The sequence below is a fragment of the Chlorocebus sabaeus genome, unplaced genomic scaffold (genome assembly GCF_047675955.1).
Source record: "Chlorocebus sabaeus isolate Y175 unplaced genomic scaffold, mChlSab1.0.hap1 unalloc_scaffold_114, whole genome shotgun sequence".
Lineage (NCBI taxonomy): Eukaryota > Metazoa > Chordata > Mammalia > Primates > Cercopithecidae > Chlorocebus > Chlorocebus sabaeus.
The window spans coordinates 601497-622761 of NW_027326902.1; the positions used below are offsets into that span (position 1 = coordinate 601497).

Consider the following 21265-nt stretch of genomic DNA (forward strand, 5'->3'; position numbering starts at 1 on the left):
GTGATCCGCCCGCCTCAGCCTCCCAAAGTGCTGGGATTGCAGGCGTGAGCCACCGCGCCTGGCCAAGGATGTTTTATTTTAGCCCCAATGGCAGAGAAAATATTTTCTTTCTCTTTTTTTCCAATCCAGAGAGAGGGTCTCACTCTGTCACTCAGGCTGGAGAACAGTAGTTCAATCATGGCTCACTGCAGCCTGGAACTTCTGGACTGAAGTGATCCTCCTGTCTCAGCTTCTGAGTAGCTGGGACTGGGACTACAGGTGTGCACCACCATTTTTTTTAGAGACAGAATCTTACTGTGTTGCCTAGGCTTGTCTTGAACATCTGGCCTCAAGCAGTCCTCCTGCCTCAGCCTCCCACTGTGTTGGAATTACAAGTGTGAGCCACCGCGCCCAGTCTACGTTTTTTTTTTTTAATAGGTTTTCCTTTTTTTTTTTTTTTTTTTGAGACAGACTCTCCCTCTGTCATCTAGGCTGGAGTGCAGTGGCACGATCTCGACTAGCTACAACCTCCACCTCCCAGGTTCAAGCGATTCTCCTGCCTCAGCCTCCCAAGTAGCTGGGATTACAGGCGGGTACCGCCACACTGCTAATTTTTGTATTTTTAGTAGAGACGGGGTTTCCCCATGTTGGCCAGGCTGGTGTTGAACTCCTGGCTTTAAGTAATCCACCCGCCTCAGCCTCCTAAAATGTTGGGATTGCAGGAATGAGCCACCATACCTGGCCCTAAATAGGTTTCTTTTCTCCTGTACAAACCCTTCTCCAGTATCAGGCCCTACCTGCAGAATTTTAAGGGGGATCCCCATCTGGGTGAAGGTGGGAGATGGTACAGAGGGGAGCCAAGTAAGGAAGAGCGTCTCTTGGCTGGTTTGGGCCAAAAGAGAAAAGCAAAAGGAAAGAGTGAATTTTATTTTAGTTTATATTTTGTTACTTTATTTTGTGGAGTCTCATTATGTTGTCCAGACTAGGGTGCAGCACTAATCACAAGCTTGATTGTAGCACATTGCAGACAAGCTCCTGGGCTCAAGGGATCCTCCCACCTCAGCCTCCCGAGTACCTGGGACTTGCAGGTTTGCGCCACCATGGCTGACCTGGGCAGGGTAGAGGCTCAGCCTAGATTTCCAGGACATGATGATAATATACTAACAGATGAGAAGCGTGTGTTTTTAAACAAGGTAAAGGTCAGTTTTGTATAATCTATGATGTTTCAGATTCCAGTGAATTTCCTCTGGACAGTGGGGTGCAGGGAAGACTCTGACGGCATTTTCCACACTCGACTTTTCTGCTCATCATGTTCTCAGAATGTAAAGAGCTGGGGTGCCGTGCATTTCACTTTCCCTCCTTGGAGACCAGTTTCCAAAGCTTTAGAGCAGAGTGTTTTAAAGAAGCATCATGTAAACATAGGACATATGATCGGAATATGAAATTGCCTGCTTGACATTTTATTTACAGTTGTTGGGAGTTAATAAGTCATATGTGTGTATTTTCCTCCTAGGTTCATTTTCCAGACACTGAAAGAGCAGAATGGCTAAATAAGGTAAGATTAGAGTATACCAAATACTGTCTATCAGTGGAATTGGAGGATGAGATACCATCTTTCCATATTTGGGAATTTGCATGTTGGTAACATTTGAGCTCGTTTGGACTTTAGTGGGTTGGCTTCTGCTCCCCAAAGACCTCAGTCATAACTAATGCATTTCTTTTCTTTCCAGAGAGTGAGAACTGTCTCTTTGACTTGAGAAAAGTATAGGCATTTGCATATTTATATCTCTGGCCATGTGTCTTCTTTTCTGAACAGCCAGGGCTCAAATCTGTTTTATAATAATCATAAGTTTTAAGAAACATTGTAAAGAAAGAAATAACTTACAAGAAACTGAATAATCAATAACAACCCTTTTTTTTTTTTTTTTTTTTTTTTTTTGAGATGGAGTTTCACTCTTGTTGCCCAGGCTGGAGTGCAATGGTGCGATCTCAGCTCACCACAACCGCCACCTCCCGGGTTCAAGTGATTCTCCTGCCTCAGCCTCCCGAGTAGCTGGGATTACAGGCATGCGCCACCACGCCCAGCTAATTTTGTATTTTTAGTAGAGATGGAGTTTCTCCATATTGGTCAGGCTGGTCTCGAACTCCCGACCTCAGATGATCGCCCGCCTCAGCGTCCCAAATGGCTGGGATTACAGGCGTGAGCCCCTGCACCCAGCCAGCAATCTTTTTTTTAAAGGTTATGTTTTTAGAACGGTATACCTTGAATTAGATCTGTTTTATCTCTGTGTTTCATACATCTTTAGGGCTACACAGTGAACTCAGATGTTGATAATGATCACTTTAAAGTGCTGGAAGTTCATTTGTCATTAAAAATATAGGTGCTTATTAATATTTATACAGTTGAAGAACTATAAATATTACAGTTGTTTTCAGCAACAAGTTGAAACCACAGGACTTTTAGAAATCTTTAAATGTGCTGACATACTTAAACAGAATATTTAACTAGAATAACTAGTTCCTGCAACATATTAGGTAATCAGTAGTTGGTTTTTCTAATAACTTTTTAGAATTTAGATCATGTTGATTTTGCATAACAAGAAGATCCTTCCCCCTCTTTATTTTCAAAACCAGGTTTGGTCCATTGCGAGAGTTTCTCACGAGCACTCGTGTGTGTCATGCATTATAGCATTTTGTTTACACTGAGTTCTTTTTCCTTTCCAGACTGTAAAACACATGTGGCCTTTCATTTGCCAATTTATAGAGAAGTTGTTTCGAGAAACTATAGAACCAGCTGTGCGGGGAGCAAACACCCACCTTAGCACCTTTAGTTTCACGAAGGTCGACGTGGGCCAGCAGGTCAGTGGTGTTCTCTTAAGTATCCTCACATGTGCACACAGACTGCTGTGAAAACATGAAAAACACATTTTCTTTTTTTTTTTTTTTTTCTTTTCTTTCTTTTTTTTTTTTGAGACGGAGTCTTGCTCTGTTGCCCAGGCTGGAGTGCAGTGGCACAATCTGGGCTCACTGCAAGCTCCGCCTCCCAGGTTCACACTATTCTTCTGCCTCAGCTTCCTGAGTAGCTGGGACTACCGACGCCTGCCACCACGCCCGGCTAATTTTTTGTATTTTTAGTAGAGACAGAGTTTCACCATGTTAGCAGGATGGTCTCGATCTCCTGACCTCGTGATCCGCCCACCTCGGCTTCCCAAAGTACTAGGACTACAGGCGTGTGCCACTGCGCCCGGCCAAAAAACACATTTTCTTTCCATTTTTTTTTTCCAGATGGGGACCTCACTATGTTGCCCTACCTGGCCTCAGACTCCTAGGCTCAAGTGATCTTCCTGCCTCAGGCTCCCAACTAGCTGGGTATATGTTTTTTAAACAACTTCAATGAGCCCAGTGGCTCATGCTTATGATCCCAGCACTTTGGGAGACCTGAGCTAGAGACCAGCCTAGGCAACGAAGTGGGACCCCGTCTGCAAAAAAGTTCCAAAGTTAGCTGGGTGTGGTGGTGCACGTGTGTGGTCCGGACTACACGGGAGGCTGAGGCAGGAGGGTCACTTGAGCCCCAGGAGGTCGAGACTGCGGTGAGCCATGATCGCACTACTGCATTCCAGCCTGAGTGACAGAGTGAGACCCTATTTCAAAAACCAGACAGGTTCAAATTATGTTCTGAGGAAAATTGTTCACCAAGAAGGTCTACCGGGTGTACCTGCATTTCCCACTCAGGCTCTACCTCTAGCCGCGGTGCCTTTTCCTATCTGTCAGGAGGCTGTCCTGCTGCCCTCGCCTGCCGTGCCCCTTCCTGTCTGTCAGGAGGCTGTCCTGCTGTCCTGCTGCCCTCTCGCCCTTGGTGCCTTTTCCAGTCTGTCAGGAGGCCGTCCTGCTGCCCTTTTGCCCATGGTGCCCCTTCCCATCTCTGTCACTCAGGCTCTGCCTCCAGCCATGGTGCCTTTGCCCATCTCTGTCTGGAGGCCGTCCTGCTGCCCTCTGACCTGCCGTGCCCCTTCCCGTCTCTTGTCACTCAGGCTCTGCCTCCTGCCACGGTGCCTTTTCCCATCTCTGCCGGAAGGCCATCCTGCTTCCCTCTCACCCTCACTGCCCCTTCCCATCTGCCGGGAGGCCGTCCTGCTGCCTTCTTGTCCGAGGTGCTCTCTTGGCCATGTCAGCCTCCATCGCATGGCTTCTCTTTAACACTGACTTTTTTCCCCTCACATGTCTTTCTGCTCCACATTCTTCTGTCAGCATGCCCTTTTCGCGCTAGTTTTAAGTAGTCTTTCCTGTGAGAGAGTGTGATATGTGAATTCATGCTAAATGTGCAGTAATTGACATGTTTAAGGTGTTTACCCCTCTCGGGATGTTAAAAAACAAAACTACTAATGACTCTAATGCTGGTAAGGTAGGTACACCATTCATTACGTAGGTGGAAGGAAAGACGGATTTTGTTAACGGAGTCACATTATGTAAAAAGGAAAGCTCTACTTCCTAATACCACTTCTTGTAAAAGCCTCAAGAGTACATTTAGTTGATCATGGGAAGTTTTTCTTTTTATTTTGTATTTTTAAATTAGTGTTTAAGTAGCAACAGTCCAAGGTAACATTTATATGCCTGAAGACTCAGAACGTGAGAGTTCTTATAAACACACACACAGTCCGTACACGTTGGTGCACGCACAGCAGAGTAAGCACACAGACATCCCCGCACAGTGTGGTTCAGGGTTGTGGTAGATGTGGCTGAGGGAGGGTCTGGCATGGCCACTGTGTATTTGCCACCTGTTAGTGGGCACCCGTGTCCACCCCATGCTCTCCAGGCTGCTGGCCACCTTTCTCCATCAGAGCTGACTGTGTGTGTGCAGAGAACGCTCTGTCTCAGGAGCAGTTACTCCAGACGCAGGGCCTCCTGTGCAGCCTTACATGTGACACCTGCCTGTGTGTGCTGCTGCTTTTCTTGTGACATGCCTGAGGCGTGGCCATCCTGTGCAAGAGCCCATGTCGCTACACAGGACGCCTGCGGGACGAGCCCGTGTCTCTACGCAGGACGCCTGCGGGACGAACCCTTGTCTCTACGCAGGACGCCTGCGGGACGAGCCCGTGTCTCTACACAGGATGCCTGTAGTACACTTTCATTGTTGACTTTACCTTCAACACCTAAAATGGTAACCACAGATGGGGAAAAACACAATTACAAGTTAAAGTGCCGTGTGAGTGCAGGTTAAAATCCCAGTGACAGGTTAAATGCTGTAAAGCAGGGGCTGCATGCTCTGTCTGTACATGGCCAGGTCATACACGTTTTAGCTCTGACTCCACCTTAAGTCTCTGTGGCACACTGTTCTGCTGTCTCTCCCTCCCTTCTTTCACAGCCCTTTAGCCAAGTGAAAACCATCCTAGCTCCAGGGCTGTAGAGTCAGGCCAAGGGCCACGTTTAGCCTGTTATGCCCTAAGTTACAGCATGTTCATGTTTGTGGATATTTAAAATTCCAAGCTCACCTGGGTTTATTTTAGGAATAATTTTATTATGTTTGAGTTCCTTCACACACACGTTAAGTCTGATACCAGCTGAATAAGAAGGTCCTTGGAGAATAGCAAGAGTATTAAGAGGAGTGCTGATTCAATAAAGATAACTTTGGCATTTTCACCTACTGTACCAATGTCTTACAAGTGGCAAACCCAGGCTTTCTGGTGAAGGGACGGATAGAATGGCATGCGGAGTCCTGTGCAGGGCCCTTGGCCAGACTGTGTGCTGACCAAGACCTCGGGCAGCTGGGCAGTGTTGCCTTCTGGTGTTTGTCCTTCGTTAGGTAATGCCCAGTCATCTGGAGTGGGGTTGGTCCCTTCATCTCAGTGTCATTTGGGGAGTATGTTATCTGATGTACATCATGCCTGCCCCATTTTCACTTACTAGCATAATGTGGTGGTGATGTTTTTAGTGCAGTCTGTACATGGCTTAGCTAGTGCCATAAAGAAAAAGCCTGGGAACTTGGGAGCATAGGAGGTGTCTAGACTCTCAGGTAAAAGCTTAGAGTTTGGTTCGACAGCTAGGTGAGAGGTGTGATTTTAATACATGCAAACTTGTCAGAGTAAGCAGTAGTTCTCTAAAAGTAAAGTGCTTCTTTCATTTTTGAGACAGGGTCTCACTCTGTCACCCAGGCTGGAGTACAGGGGCGTGATCACCACACACTGCAACCTCAACCTCCCGGGCTTAAGGGATTCCCCCTACCACAACCTCCTGCGTTGCTGGGACTACAGGTGCGTGTCCCCACGCCTGGGTCTCCACTAAGGCTCGTCTCAAACACTTAGGCTCAAGTGATTCTTTCACCTCAGCCTGCTGAAGTGCTGGGATTACAGCTCTGAGCCATCGTGCCCAGCGTTTTGTTTGTTTTGTTTTTTTTAAGAGATGGGAGTTCACTCTGTTGCCTAGTCTGAAGTACAGTGGCACAATCATAGCTCACTGTAGCCTCAAACTCCTGCTCTCAAGCAGTCACCCCATCTCAGCCTCCTAAGTAGCTAGAACCACAGGCGTGCGTTCCCATCTTAGCTATTTTTTTTTTACTTTTTGTAGAGATAGGGTTTCACCGTGTTGCCCAGACTGGTTTCAGTCTCCTGACTTCAAGCAATCCTCTGCCTTGGTATCCCAAAGTGTTGGAATTACAGACCTGAGCTGCCACGCCAGGACATGAAAGTCTTAAGAAATGAAAAATTATGAGACATAAAGAATAAATGAAAGGAAGTTATGTTTCAAACATGGTAGTACTAGGATGGAGTACTGGAAAAGGGTCAAGTTAGATGTGAAGAGACGAGAGTAAGAGGCTTGAAAAGAGCACATATGTATCGTTACATGTGCTGACAACAGCAGTCATGCCCAGTGCTTATTAACTGCTGTGGGCAAGGCATGCACTACTGTCTTGACATTTATTTTGTTGCCTAATTTCACAGTAATCTCATGAAACAGAGGCCATTGTTTTTCTGCAGATCACAGGTGAGGAAGCTGAGGAACAGGGGTTAAATAGCCGAAAATCAAGCCACACTCTGTTATGAAGGCAGAATTTTAATTCCTGTTGTAGTCTGAAATTTAAAGCTTGTTCTCTTTATCTCTATGCTGTTACAAGGTTTGATTTTTTTTTTTTTTTTAACCTCTGTATTTTAAAATAAGCTACTTCTTATTTCAGCCCCTCAGGATCAATGGTGTTAAGGTATACACTGAAAATGTAGACAAAAGGCAAATTATTTTGGACCTTCAGATTAGGTAAGTTTTTATTTGTTGTATTTGTGTCATGGTTAATGGCGTGTAATGTCACTTAGCTGCACCTGTAAGGTGGAGGATACAGAGAGCACACGTCTTACCTGCTGTCGGTTGGAGTTCTTGTTAGACATCCAAGTATTATTTACCTTCTGGGTCTCAGTTTCTAATAGCCTCGATAATTGCCATTCATAAAATGTGTTAAATAAAAAGAAGTTAAAGACACTACAAGAAAACTATGGACCAATATTTTTTATGAACATTGATTAAAAAAAACGCTTAACAAAATACTAGCAAACTAAATTCAGCAGCATATTAAACAGATTTCACACTATGACCTAGTGGGATTTATTCCCAGAATGCAAAGATGATTCAGCATACAACAATTAGTTGACGTAATACACCACATGAAAAGGAAAAAACCAAATCATGTGATTATCTCAGTTGATGGAGAAAAAGCATTTAACAAAACTCAATACCCTTTCATGATAGAAACACTGAATGAACTAGGAATAGAAGGAAACTAACTCAACGTAATAAAAACCATATAAGAAAACCCCACAGTAAACATTATACTCAGTGGGCTGGGTGTGGTGGCTCACGCCTGTAATCCCAGCAATTTGGGAGGCTGAGGCAGGCGAATCACGAGATCAGGAGATCGAGACCATCCTGGCTAACACGATGAAACCCTGTCTGTACTAAAAATACAAAAAATAAGCCAGGCGTGGTGGTGGGCACCTGTAGTCCCAGAATTAAGTTATCCCTGTATGTAGATGACATATTCTATATGTAGAAAACCCTAAGGACATCACTAAAAAATGGCTAGAACTAATAAATAAATTCAGTAGACTTGTAGGCTACCACATAAAAAAATCAACAGCATTTCTTTTTCTTTTTTTTTTTTTTAAGATAGAGTCTCGCTCTGTTGCCCAGGCTGGAGTGCAGTGGTGTGATCTTGGCTCACTGCAACCTCCGCCTTCTGGGTTCAAGTGATTCTCCTGCATCAGCCTCCCGAGTAGGTGGGATTACAGGTGTGCACCACCATGCCCGGTTAACTTTTGTATTTTCAGTAGAGACACGGTTTCATCATGTTGGTCAGGCTGATCTCGATCTCCCGACCTCATGATCCACCCACCTTGGCCTCCCAAAGTGCTGGGATTACAGGCATGAGCCACCGCGCCCGGCAGAAATCAACAGCATTTCTATAGATTGACAATAAACTGTCAAAAAAGGAAATCAAGCCATTTACAATAGCTATCCCCCAAAATACATAAAATAAATTTTCCCAAGGAAGTGAAAGATCTGTACATAAACTATATAACATTGATGAAATAAAGACTACAGAAATAAAAAGATATCCCGGGTTCATGAATTAGAAGAACATTGTGAAAATTATTATACTACCCAAAGTGATCTACAGATTCAATATAATTCCTATAAAAATTCCAATAACATTCTTCACAGAAATAGAAAAAAATCTTAAAATTCATATGGAACCACAAAAGACCCCAAATAACCAAAGGAATCTTAAGCAAAAAGAACAAAGCTAGAGGCATCACACTACCTGACTTCAAAACATATTACAAAGCTGTAGTAATCAAAACAGAATAGTACTGACATAAAACCAGACATATTGAACTGAATAGTAAGCCTTGAAATAAATTTATATATTTACAATCAATTGATTCTCAACAAAGATGCCAAGAACTCACAATGGGGAAGGACAATCTCTTCAATAAATGATGTTGAAACAACTGTATGTGCAAAAGAATGAGATTAGACTTTATCTCTCACCATATACAAAAATCAACTCAAAATGAATTAAAGATCTAAACGTAAGAACTGACACTGTAAAGCCCCTAGAAGAAAACAAAGGTGAAAAGCTCTTTGATATTGATTGGCCTTGGCAATGAATTTTTGGATTTCTCACCAAAAGCTCAGGCAACAAAAGCAAAAACAAAACAAGTAGGACCACATCAAAAAAAGAGATTCTGCATAGCAAAGGAAATAAGCAACAAAATGAAAAGGCAACATATGGATTGGAAGAGAATATTTGTAAACCATGTATTAGATAAGGGCTTAATATCCAAAATATACAAGGAACTCACACAACTTAATAGCAAAAAAATAAAAAATAAAAAACAGGCAAAGGACCTGAATAATTTTCCCAAAGACGACACACAAATGGCTAACAGGTATATGAAAAGGTGCTCAACATCACTAATCACCAGAGAAATGCAAATCAAACCACAATGAAGTATCACTTCATACCTGTCAGAATGGCTGTTATCAAAAAGACAAGATGACCAGGCATGGTGGCTCACACTTGTAATCCCAACACTTTGGGATGCCAAGGTGGGAGGATTACTTGAGGGCAGGAGATCAGAACCAATCTGAGTGACATAGTGGGACCCCCATCTCTACAAAAAATAAAAAATAATAATCAGCCAGATGTGGTGATACATACCTGTAGTCATAGCTACTCAGGAAGCTGAGGCCAGAGGATCACTTAAGCCCAGGAATTCAAGGTTGGAGTGAACTATGATCACACCATTGCACTCTCTCCCTGGTGACAGAGTGAAACTGTCTCTAAAACTAAAGAAAGGAATAAATAAGTCAGAAGGTAAGTGTTGGTGAGGGTCTGGAGGAAAAGGAACCCCTATATGCTGTTGGTGGGAATGTAAATTGGTATAGCCATTATGGGAAGTAGCATACAGGTTCTTCATAAAAATCAAATATAGAACCACCATATGACCCAGTGATCCCTCTGGTGCATGTATACCCAAAGGAAATGAATCCAGTATCTTGTAGCCAGATCTGTGTTCCCATATTCACTGCAGCATTACTCACCACAGCCAAGATATAGAAACAACCTAAGGGCTCATCAGTGGGTGAGTGGATAAAGAAATTGTGAGAAATACATACATATGAATATTATTCAGCCTTAAAAGAGAAGGATATATGCCGTTTGCCACAACATGGATGAACCTGAAGGACGTTATGCTACGTGAAATAAGTCAGACACAGAAATAAAAATACTAAATGATCTTATGTATAGGTGGAATCTTAAAAGAAGTCAAACACATAGAAACGACAAGCAGAACAGTGGTTACCAGGGGCTGAGAGGTGGGAGAAAATTGGGAGACGTTGGTCAAAGGGTACAAACTTATAGTTATATAAAACAAGTCTAAATATCTAACAGACTATATGAGGACTACATTTAATAACCTTGTATGCTGAAAATTTGCTAAGAGTAGATTTTAGGTGCTCTTATCATACAAAATGTAACTATGTAAAGTGATGGTGTGTTCATTTGCTTGACTACAGTAAATCGTTTCACTGTGTTTGTATATATGAAAACATTGTGTTGTATGCCTGAAATATATACAATAGAAAATAAATAGAAATTTTTATAAAATGAAGGAGAATTAAGGGCTTTCTTGGACAAACAAAAACCACACAAAGAAAAACTGAGGGAATTTGTTGCCAGTAGACCCACATTGTAAGAAGTGTTAAAGTTATTCAGAGAGAAGGTAAATGTTATATTTCTGAAACTTGGAGCTACATAAAGAAGGGAAGTATGTTAGATTAAGAATAAATGAAGGTAAAATAAAACCTTAATTTTTCTTATTATTAATTGACCTAATAGATAGCTTCAAAATAATAATAGCAAAAATGTACTGGGTAAATACAGCTTATGGATAAGTTAAATGAATGACAGCAATGTGAATGCTTCTGTTACAAGGTACCCACGCTACCCATGAAGTGGATTTGAGAATGGATTTAAATTACTTATAAACTAGCCAGGTGCAGTGGCTCGTGATTCCAGGCTCATGCCTGGAATCTCAGCAATTTGGGAGGCCAAAGCAGGAAAACTGCATGAGCCCAGGAGTTTGAGACCATCCTGGGCAACGTAATGAGACCCCATCTGTACAAATATTGTTTTAAAAAAATTAGCTGGGCGTGGTGGTGCATACCTTAGTCTCAGCTACTTGAAGGGCTGAGGTGAGAGGGCTGCTTGAGTCCAGGAGTTCAAGGCTGCAGTGAGCTATTATCGCACCACTGCACTCAAGGCTAGGTGACAGAGCAAGACCTTATCTCAAAAATAAACAACAAAAATTACCTATAAATTAGTTGCAAAAGTATCCTGAAAACCCTAAGGAAGTCTTAATTTTTTTAAATAGATAGGGTCTCGCTGTATTGCCCAGGCTGGTCTTGAACTCCTGGGTTCAAGCCAGCTTCCTCCCTTAATCTTCCAAAGTGTTGGAATTCTAGGCATGAGCCACCAAACCCAGCCTAAATCATTTTTAAAAGAAGTTTAATTGCTATGCTAAGAGATGAGAGAAAATAAAATAATACAAAATGCTCAGTTAAAACCGGAAGACAGAAGGAAAGAAAGCTTTTTTTAAAAAAAGAAGTGAGGAACAAGTGAATGAATAAAATGTTACAAATGTGGTAGATATTAATCCAACTATATCAATAACCACTTTAAATATAAACGGTTTAAATACACCAGTTAAAAGGCAGAGACTCACGGAGTAGATAATGAGACTCAACTACATGTTGTCTACAAGAAATCCACTTTAAATATAAAGACACAGATAAAGAATAAAGGGATGGATGAAAATATATAATGCTAACACTAATCAAGAAAATCCTGGAATAGCCATATTAATTTCAAACAAGGCAGACTTCGGAACAAAAATTATCAGGGATAAATAGAAGCATGACATTGCAAAGAGGTCAGTTTCCATGAAAACACAACAATTCTTGACATGTGTTCCCCTAACAAGAGATTATCCAAATACATGAGGCAGAAGCTAATATCTCAAACAATGCAACCGTAGTTGAACTCAATCATCAAACAACTGAACTTGACAATTATAGAATATTCATCCACTGAGAGCAGAATACACATTCTTTTCAAGTTTACACAGAATATTCAGAAGATAAATCACATTCTGGTCCATAAAAGACACCTCAAAACATTTAAAAGAAAAATATCATACAAAGTATGCTCTTGCACCACAATGGATAAAAACTAGAAATCAGTAACAGATAGCTGAAAGTTTCTCAAATATTTGAAGATTAAAATAAGACACTTCTAAATAATACACAGGTCAAAGTCTCAGGATAAATTAAAAATGTTTTAACCTGAATGAAATATGAAAATAGAACTTACTAAAATTTATAGGACGTAGTGAAAGCAGTGCTACAAGGAAAATTTATAGCATTAAACACCTATATTAGAAAGGAACAAAGATCTAAAATCAATAATCTAAGCTTCCATATTAGAAAACTAGAGAGAAAACTAGAGAGAAAAGCATACTGTAAGCCTGGAAAAACAGAAAAAAATAAATAATAAAAATTAGGGCAAAAATCAATGAAATTGAAAACAAAGACAAATAGCAAAAAAATCAATAAAATCAAAAGCTGGTTCTTTGAAAAGATCAATAAAATTGGTAACTTACAGCGAGGCTAACAAAAAAAAGAGAAAGGACATAAATTGCTAATAACAGAAATGAAAAATGGGACATTACTACTGATCTCAAGGACATTAAAAATATAATAAAATATGTTCAACAACTATGCTCACAAATTTGGTAACTTAGATGAAATAGACTAATTCCTTAAAAGATACAATCTACTGAAATTCACACTAAGAAAAGAGACAATATGAAAAGACTCATATGTATTAAATCATATCAAGGCCGGGCACGATGGTTCACACCTATAATCTCAGCACTTTGGGAGGCTGAGGCAGTCAGATCACTGAGTTCAGGAGTTCAAGACCAGCCTGGCCAACATGGCAAAATCCCATCTCTACTAAAAATACAAAAAATTAGCCAGACATGATGACATATCCCTGTGGTCCCAGCTACTCAGCGGGCTGAGACAGGAGGATGTCTTGAGCCTGGGAGACCGAGGCTGCAGTGAGTCCTGATCGTGCCACTGCATTCCAGCCTGGACGACAGAGTGAGACCCTGTCTGAAAACAAACAAACAAACAAAAAACGATGTAATTCATGCCCTCACCAGACTAAGCAAGAAAAATCATATGATCACATAAATAGATGCAGAAAAGCATTTGACAAAATTCAACACCTAGTTATGATACAAACTCTCAGCAAACTAGGACAGAGGGAATTCCTCAATCTGATAAAGAACATCTACAGGCCGAGCATGCTGGCTCATGCCTACAATCCCAGCACTGTGGGAGGCCAAGGCAGAAGGATTGCTTGAGGCCAGGAGCTTGAGATCAGCCTGGGCAACATAGAGAGATTCCATCTCTAAAAGACACACACACACACACACACACACACACACACACACACACACATCTACAGAAAAAAACTAGCTAACATCATACTTAATGGTTAGTGAGAAACTAGGTGTTTTCTCCCTGGGATCAGCAGCAAGGATGTCCCGTACTATCAATCTTACTCAACATTGTACTCAAGTCCTAACTAATGCAGGAAGATTTTAAAAAGGAAATTAAAGCTATACAGATCGGGGGGGAAAAAAGAAACTGTCTTTCTTCATAGATGACATGATTGTCTATGTAGAAAATACCAAAGTATTGACCAAAAACTCCTGAACGAATAGATGATTATAGCAAGATTTTTTCTCCTCTTTTCTTTTTCTTTTCTTTTCTTTTTTTTTTTTTTTTATTTTTGAGATGGAGTCTCACTGTATTGCCCAGGCTGGAGTGCAGTGGCTCGATCTCGGCTCACCGCAACCTCTGCCTCCTGCGTTCAAGTGATTCTCCTGCCTCAGCCTCCAGAGTAGCTGAGATTACAGGCATGAGCCACCATGTCCAGCTAATTTTTCTAATTTTAGCAGGGACCAGGTTTCACCATGTTGGCAAGGCTGGACACGAATTCCTGACTTCAACTGAACCACCCGCCTCGGCCTCCCAAAGTGCTGGGATTACAGGCATCAGCCACTGCACCAGCCAGATTATAGCAAGATTACAATGTAGTGAATTATCGTAATTTTGTGTTGCCTCAGCACCCATTTTTAAGGGAAGTTTAACTTTCCTATGCCAGAAGGAGAGCTCAGTCACCCTTGACACAGTTTTCAGGTTCTACATCTCCTCCCAGTTCCTCAAGGTGGTCAGTCTTTGCACAACTGCCTCCTGGTGCCCACCTCCACATGGGACAGCTACATACAGCCCACTCGACTAGCCCTGCATACTCTATGTAGTGGGACGGATGGCTGCACATGAGATTTCAAGTCATAGTGGGTGCCTTCGGACTGCTTGTTTGTTTAACTATGCTCATCAGATGCCTTACTAGGTGGCTGACTCAGGTTTCTCCAGGAGCCTTTAGTGTCTCTGCTACTCAAATAGCACCCATGATAAGGCACAAGGTCTAATGCCCAGACATTCCAGGGTCAATTTCAATGGTATTGACACAGCAGAGGTTGCTGCCTATGTATTAGAAGTAGAACACCACACCCAAATGGCCCAAAAGCCAGTGGCCAAGGATGAAAACCTTGGAGGAATCTCTTCTGCCTAGATGCTAGTCCCCACTTGTCCACCACTTCCTTTAAATGGACCATTCAGGTATTTGCCCTTGAACTTAAAGTCACCCACACAGTATTCTCCAATATATACTGCTAATTTCTGCACTCTTTCTCCTGCCTATACTCCCTGACCTAACCTCTGTGTGGCGGGCCTTCAAGCATGTCATCTACTACCAGAACCTGTAAGTAATAAAATCTTTATTTCTATTTTGTGTCTCTCTTAATCATTGAAGGGTTGCTCTCCATCTTACTTAAAGATCGTAAGTTTTAAATACAGGATGCAAAGTTAATAAACAAGTCAATTACTTTTCTATATGCCAGCAATAAACAATTGGGATTTAAAAATTAAAAATACAATAACACTGAACATTAGCACTTAAAAAGTACTTAGTAATTAAAAAAAAAAAATGGGTACAAGGTCCATATAAGGAAATCTAATGAAATCAGAAAAAGTTCTAAGTAAATGGAAAGATATTCCATGTTTATGGATAGGAAGGCTCAATCTTTTAAAGACGCCAATTCTTCCTAATTTCATCTATAGATTCAATGTAATCCAATCAAAATCCCAGCAGGTTACTTTGTAAATACTGACAAACTGATTCTACACATTGTATGAAAAGGCAAAAGACCGAAGATAGCCAACACAATATTGAAGAAGATACAAGTTGGAAGACTAATACTGCCTAAAGGCTTACTATAAAGCTACAATAATCAATAAAGTATAGTGTTGGCCAAAGAACAGACAACTAGATCAGTGAAGAAGAACAAAGAACAAACAGATCCACACAAATATAGTTAACTGATATTCTGACACGAATTAAAAGCAATTCAACAGATAATGTATGGCCTTTTCCAGAAATGACACTAGAATGTTTAGGCATGCACATGCCAAAAAAAAAAAAAAAAGGAAAAAAACATGAATCTAGATACTGATCTTACACCTCTCACAAAAATTAACTCAAAATGGATTAGAGACCTAAATTTAACATGCAAAACTACAAAACTTTTAGAAGACAACCCCGGGGAAAATCTGGGAAAGTTTTTCAAAGCGTGATCCATGATCTCTGAAGAAAAACTGGTATGTTGGACTTCACTGAACGTAAAAACTTCTGCTCTGCAAAGACACTGTTAGGAAAATGGAATGACAGAGCACAGACGAGGAGAGAATATTTGCTGAATGCATATCTAATGAGGCACTTGTCTTAACCAGCAACACCAGCACTCTGGGAGGCTGAGATGGAAGGTTCACTTGACCCCACGAGTTCGAGATCAGCCTGAGAAACATAGGGAGAAAATTTTTTTTTTTCAAATGTGCTGTGTGTGGTGACACTTGCCTATAGTCCTAGCTACTCAGGAGGCTGAGGCAGGAGGAACACTTGAGCCCGGGAGTAGGAAGCTGTGGCAAGCCATGATCATGCCACTGTACTTCAAGCTGGGTGAAAGAGCAAGATTCTGTCTCAAAAAATAAAACAAACAAACAAAAACTGAACAATAAGAAAACAAACAATTCAATTAAAAAATATGCAGGCTGGTGTGGTGGTTCACACCTATAATCCCAGCACTTTGAGGTGGGAGGATTGCTCGAAGCCAGGAGTTTGAGACTGGCCTGCAAAACACAGCAAGACCCCAGGTCTACAAAAAATAAAAAATTAACTGGGCATGGTGGCACATGGCTGTGGTCCCAGATACTCAGGAGGCTGAGTAGGGAGGATCGCCTGAGCCCCGGAATTGGAGGCTACAGTGAGCTATGATTACACCACTGCTCTCCAGTCTGGGCAACAAAGCAAGACTCTCTCTCAAAGAATAAAAATAAATGATCAAAAGATCTGAAGAGACATCTCACCAAAGAAAATGTACAGATGGCAAATAAACATATGAAAAGATGCTTGATATCATTCATTATTAGAGAATTGCAAATTAAAACAATGAGATTTTACTGCATGTTAAAATGGCTAAAATCTAAAACAATGACAAACACCAAATGCTGACAAGGACACAGGGCAAGTGATAGTCACCTGAAAAGACAGTTTGACAGCTTCTTACACAGCCAAACATAACCTTACCATATGATCCAGCAGTTATGCTCCTAGGTATTTGCTCAAATGAGTTGAAACGTTTGCCCACCTAAGCATCTGAACATGAATGCTTATTGTAACTTTATTCATAATTGCCAAAAACTGGAGGTAACCAGATATCCTTCAAAAGGTGAATAAATCAACACATCGGGCTCTATCCTCATAACGGAATGTTATTCAGCAATAAAATTAATGATCCACAAAGCTACGAAAAGACATGGAGGAACCATAAATGCATGTTACTAAGGGAAAGAAGCCAGTCTAAAAACTGCATGCTGTATAGTTTCACTTACATGAAATACTGGAAAACACAAAATTATGGAAATAGTGAAAGATCCGTGGTTGCCTGGGTTCAGGGAAAATGGAGGGACAATAGGTGCAGTGCAAGAGATGTTCTGAGCATTGAAACTATTCTGCGTGATACTATAACGGTGGATACATGGCATTTTGCACTTAGCAAAAGACTTTGTAAGAAAAAGAATAAACCCTAATGGAAACCACAGAGTTTAGTTAACACTACTTTAGTTCATACTAGGATATCAACGCAGGTTCATCAGTCGTCATGAAAGTACCATGCTAAATCAAGATGTTAATAATGGAAAACTGGGAGTTGTGGGAATACAGCGTAAATAGGAACTTTCTGTACTGTCAGCTCAATTTTCTGTAAACCCAAAAGTTATCTAGAAAATGAAGTCTATTAATAAGACAAATGGTAGCCAACTTTGGGGAAAGCAGGTTTCCAAAAACTTAGAGGAAGGAGGGCTAGAATCCCATGGCCCCGTACTGACAACCACTCATAAATAGTTCCCGAACTATGGGGAGAGGGGTCACTACAGAATTCTGAGAGAAACATGGCAGTGATTCTGACTGCAAAGGGAGAGGAACCGCAGGGAGCCATGTGGCAGCTCAAACAGCTCTGAAGAATCTGGCAGGGTAGACACAGTGCCGCCATCCTCACCAGACCTCAGACACAGCAGAGGCCCTGGTGGACCACTTGGCTCCTACCTTCAGAGAAGAGGCTTCACCTAGCGGCAGGTACTCAGCAAATCCATCTGTTTGAGAACTTGGGTTCCCAAAGCCTAGAAAGCATCAAGCCCTGTGCCTGGGGGCCAAGGATCCAGTGTGAACACAGACCAGACACCAACTGCTGAAACAGCAGAAGCCTGCGGGCTCGAAACTGGGGGGTGAAGGGTGCACAATGCGACAGGATCCCTACCTGAGCGGGGGACCGAGTGGGGACAGAGAGGGTCCCGGGAGGATGAGAGGCCTGAAGAACGAGGAGTTAGCTCAATGTGGAGAAAGCGCCAGGGACAGGGAGATGCAATCAGTGCCGGAGAGGAAGGAAATGCAGAAAGAAGCTGAAGTCACAGCAACGCTGGACTAAGGAGGTCTGTGAGCCACAAGAAGGAAGCCAGGCATTCCCTCAAGAGCAACAGGAGACCATGGAAGATTGGCCACACCCGCAATTCGAATCAGACTTTGACTTTTGAGCACTCTTTCAGAATACAGAAGTTAGAACATGAACTGGTTGGATGTAAAAAAGTGAGTGTGGGGAGAGGGGTTAGGTCATTTCTCAGGCATAGGCAGCAGGGGATAGTGGCTCGGAGAGGGCGGCAAGAGTAGCTAGGATGTCTAAGCGGCATTGCAAGCCTAACCTGCATACAAGTAGGCCCTGCTGCTCCCTCCCCAACCAGCCTGCTCCTCACCCTTGTGGGTAACGGTAACTCACGTCATTCTTCCCATCGCTCAGGACACACACGGCCTTGGTGTCATCCTTCATGCCTTTGTCACACCCCAATCTAGACTGTTGGCAAATTCTGCCAGCTCTACCTTCCAAGTAAGTTCAGGAGGTCACTTCTTATCACCTGGTCCAAGATACCATCATTTGCACCTGGACTGCAGCACTAGCTCCCAGCTGGTCTCCCAGCCCACCCCAGGCTAAATCCACTTGGATGCACCATCCCTCAGAGCTTGTGGGACCCCTGACACCTTAAGCCTCTGTAGAATAAAGCAGAATGGTCATCACGTCATTCCAAAACCATTCAGGATGCACGCTGGTCAGTGCTGCCCAGATTTACACTGGGGAGTTTGATAATTCTGTTTGAGGCACAGCAAAAGGCCTGTCCCTCGGCTCAAGTGGAACGTGTACTACAATCCTACTCTGGGCACAGAATCCTACTTCCTGCCATCCTGAGGATGTTCAGCTGGTTTTACAGCCACGTGGAATCCTACACTGAATCCCAGCACACTCTTCTCCAATTTAAACCACTTTCACCAGGAATTCTGTTTCTGCTTTCAAATGGGGCCCTGTCCCGCCCCAAGGGCTGTCACTGACATGTTTTATTTGCAGGCTCAGCATCTCCTCCAGACTGTGGAGTGGGATGGATCGCCTCCAGCAGGGCCCTGAGCCACTGTGTGAGTTGACCAGTCACAAAAATACAGCTCCCTGTGCTCCCCCACCAGCCCACCTCCCCCACACACAGGCAGGAAAGGCGAACACTGACTCAGGGCCCACTGAGTGCCAGGCACTGGGCACCAAAATGAAGCTGCTGTCAAGGACTTCCAGCCACAGAGCGACAGCAAGAAATTCGGTAGGCAAGGCTCCAGGACAGGTGGCGGGCGGGCACAGCCAGGGCGGGCAGAGCTTGGGAAACACCAGCAGCAGGCGGCACTCAAGCCTGGTCTTCACACTGAGGGCACATCCATATCGTGTGAGATCTTGTCATAAACACGGATCCTGGGCTGCACCCCAGATACTTATTTAGGTGGTCCTGGGTGGAGTCCTGGAACCCGCAGGTGTAACAGGGTCTGGGCGAGTCTGACTCAGGTGGACTCTGTTAGAAGCTGCAGGGAGAAGGGTGAGGGGCTGAGAGTCATCACCACTGCACATTTCCTCACAGTTCTGGGGAGCTGGGGGCAGTGGGGGATGTGCGGGAGTGTAGACAGGGAAGAAAGAACAAGGCCAAAGGGCAGCCGTGCTAGACAGAGGTCCGGATGTGGCACCACAGTCTCTGGCACTATGTGCGAGTGAGGATATTGTGTGCCTCCCAGTGAAGACTCAGTGAGTGGCACCTGATCCTCCCGTCACTTTTCTGGAGCAGATTATTGCTTCTTTCAGCCCGCTCAGTTCTCCATTTGCACCTGTTTTCCAGCTGCAATGCAATGCGAGGCTCCCTGACTTCCCAATCCAGTCTTCCCCTCCAAAATGGCCTTACTCAGCCCTGCCAGCTGCTGCTCTTTGAGCTACAAGGACTCCTGCCCGTGTCGGTCCTGGGGGATCAGTGCTAAGGGCTAGTATTTACTTATCTATTGTTAAACCTGCTGTGTGGAGTTTCAGAACAAGAATCAGAAAATCTCAGGAGCTGCCAGGGCCAGACGATGGGCTGTTGGGTGTCAACTCCACGGAAAGGGCTCTCCCTTCTCCTTTTCTTCCGTCCCCTCCATTGGAGATTTTTTTGCCCCAAGAAAAAGAGCTGAGGAAGATGCCCACTGCCCCTCCTAGTCAGCAGCGGTAATAGGACTCTGCATCCAGTAAGTGGAAGGTGAGATACAGGCAAGGGAAACTAGGTCCCTGCAGCATGTGCCCAGAATGCAGGATGAGGTCTGTGCTGTTGGAGAAAGGGGGACCGATTACAAGGAGAGCAGGGGCAGGGAGAGGAGGAGGGTGGGATGGATATCACCAAGTAGAAGCCTTGAGGAGATGTGAGGGCTGAAGGCCAAGGACAAGAAACCGGCCACGGGGGCCTGGGAAGAGGTCACAAGACAGAAGAACTTGGTTTTGTACTTTCCTTAGCTCTTACTTGACATAATGTGTGATGATTGGGCTTTTCTCTCCGTTTGTTTTATGCCTGGATATTTTGATAAACAGATATTATATTCAAGTACCAATCTTTGTGATTTCTTTGTTAATTTAGAAATGACCTTTTAGATCATTCATTTAGAATGATCTTTACCTATCAACTGAAATTGAACATATGCCTCAGCTTACTTGCTTACTATAAATTCTTTATTCTTTATAAGAGGTCTGTTTCTGGCTGGGTGCATTAGCTCACACTTGAAATCTCAGCACTTTGGGAGGCCAAGGCAGAAGGATTGCTGGAGGCAGGGGTTCAAGACTAGCCTGGGCAACATAGGGAGACAGCCCCCACCCCATCCCTGTGTCTACAAAACATAAAAAAAAAAAAAAAAAAAAAAAAGCTGCGCTTGGTAGCACACTAGAAATCCCCCGGAGTCCCAGCTACTGGGGAGGCCGAGGCAGGAGAATCGCTTAAGGCCAGGAGTTTGAGACCAGCGTGGGCAATATAGTGAGACCTTGTCTCTAAAAAATAAAAACAAAGAGGTCTGCTTCTTCTCTAAGTAGTAAGCACATTATTTTAATATTAACCATGTTGAAAAATACTGGAAAAGGGAAAAGCACCCCTGACCATTCAAACGCGGCCTGGCTCG

General features: G+C 43.1%; 1 protein-coding gene and 1 long non-coding RNA gene across 7 annotated transcripts in view; one reads left to right on the forward strand and one right to left on the reverse strand.

Annotated features, from left to right (window-relative positions):
- LOC103237663 (olfactory receptor 2V1) overlaps positions 1 to 21265 on the forward strand; it is a 70529-nt gene that overhangs the window by 29769 nt on the left and 19495 nt on the right. The window contains exons 2-5 of one of the 5 annotated variants that reach the window (XM_073013973.1): positions 1493 to 1534; positions 2704 to 2838; positions 7148 to 7224; positions 14904 to 14926. In XM_073013973.1, coding sequence (XP_072870074.1) covers positions 1493 to 1534; positions 2704 to 2838; positions 7148 to 7224; positions 14904 to 14926 — 277 coding nt within the window. Of the gene's footprint in view, positions 1 to 1492; positions 1535 to 2703; positions 2839 to 7147; positions 7225 to 14903; positions 14927 to 21265 lie in introns of those variants that run through there. The other 4 variants (XM_073013977.1, XM_073013976.1, XM_073013974.1 and 1 more) reach the window with 4 other exon arrangements.
- On the reverse strand, positions 1179 to 11863 carry LOC119624828 (uncharacterized). 2 transcript variants are annotated; one of them, XR_012092137.1, is made up of 4 exons: positions 9490 to 11863; positions 4076 to 4262; positions 2797 to 2880; positions 1179 to 1359 (listed from the first exon to the last, which is right to left on the reverse strand). It is a non-coding gene; the product is annotated as an uncharacterized lncRNA (long non-coding RNA). The 2 variants fall into 2 exon arrangements; XR_012092138.1 differs by lacking the exon at positions 1179 to 1359 and adding an exon at positions 1516 to 1808.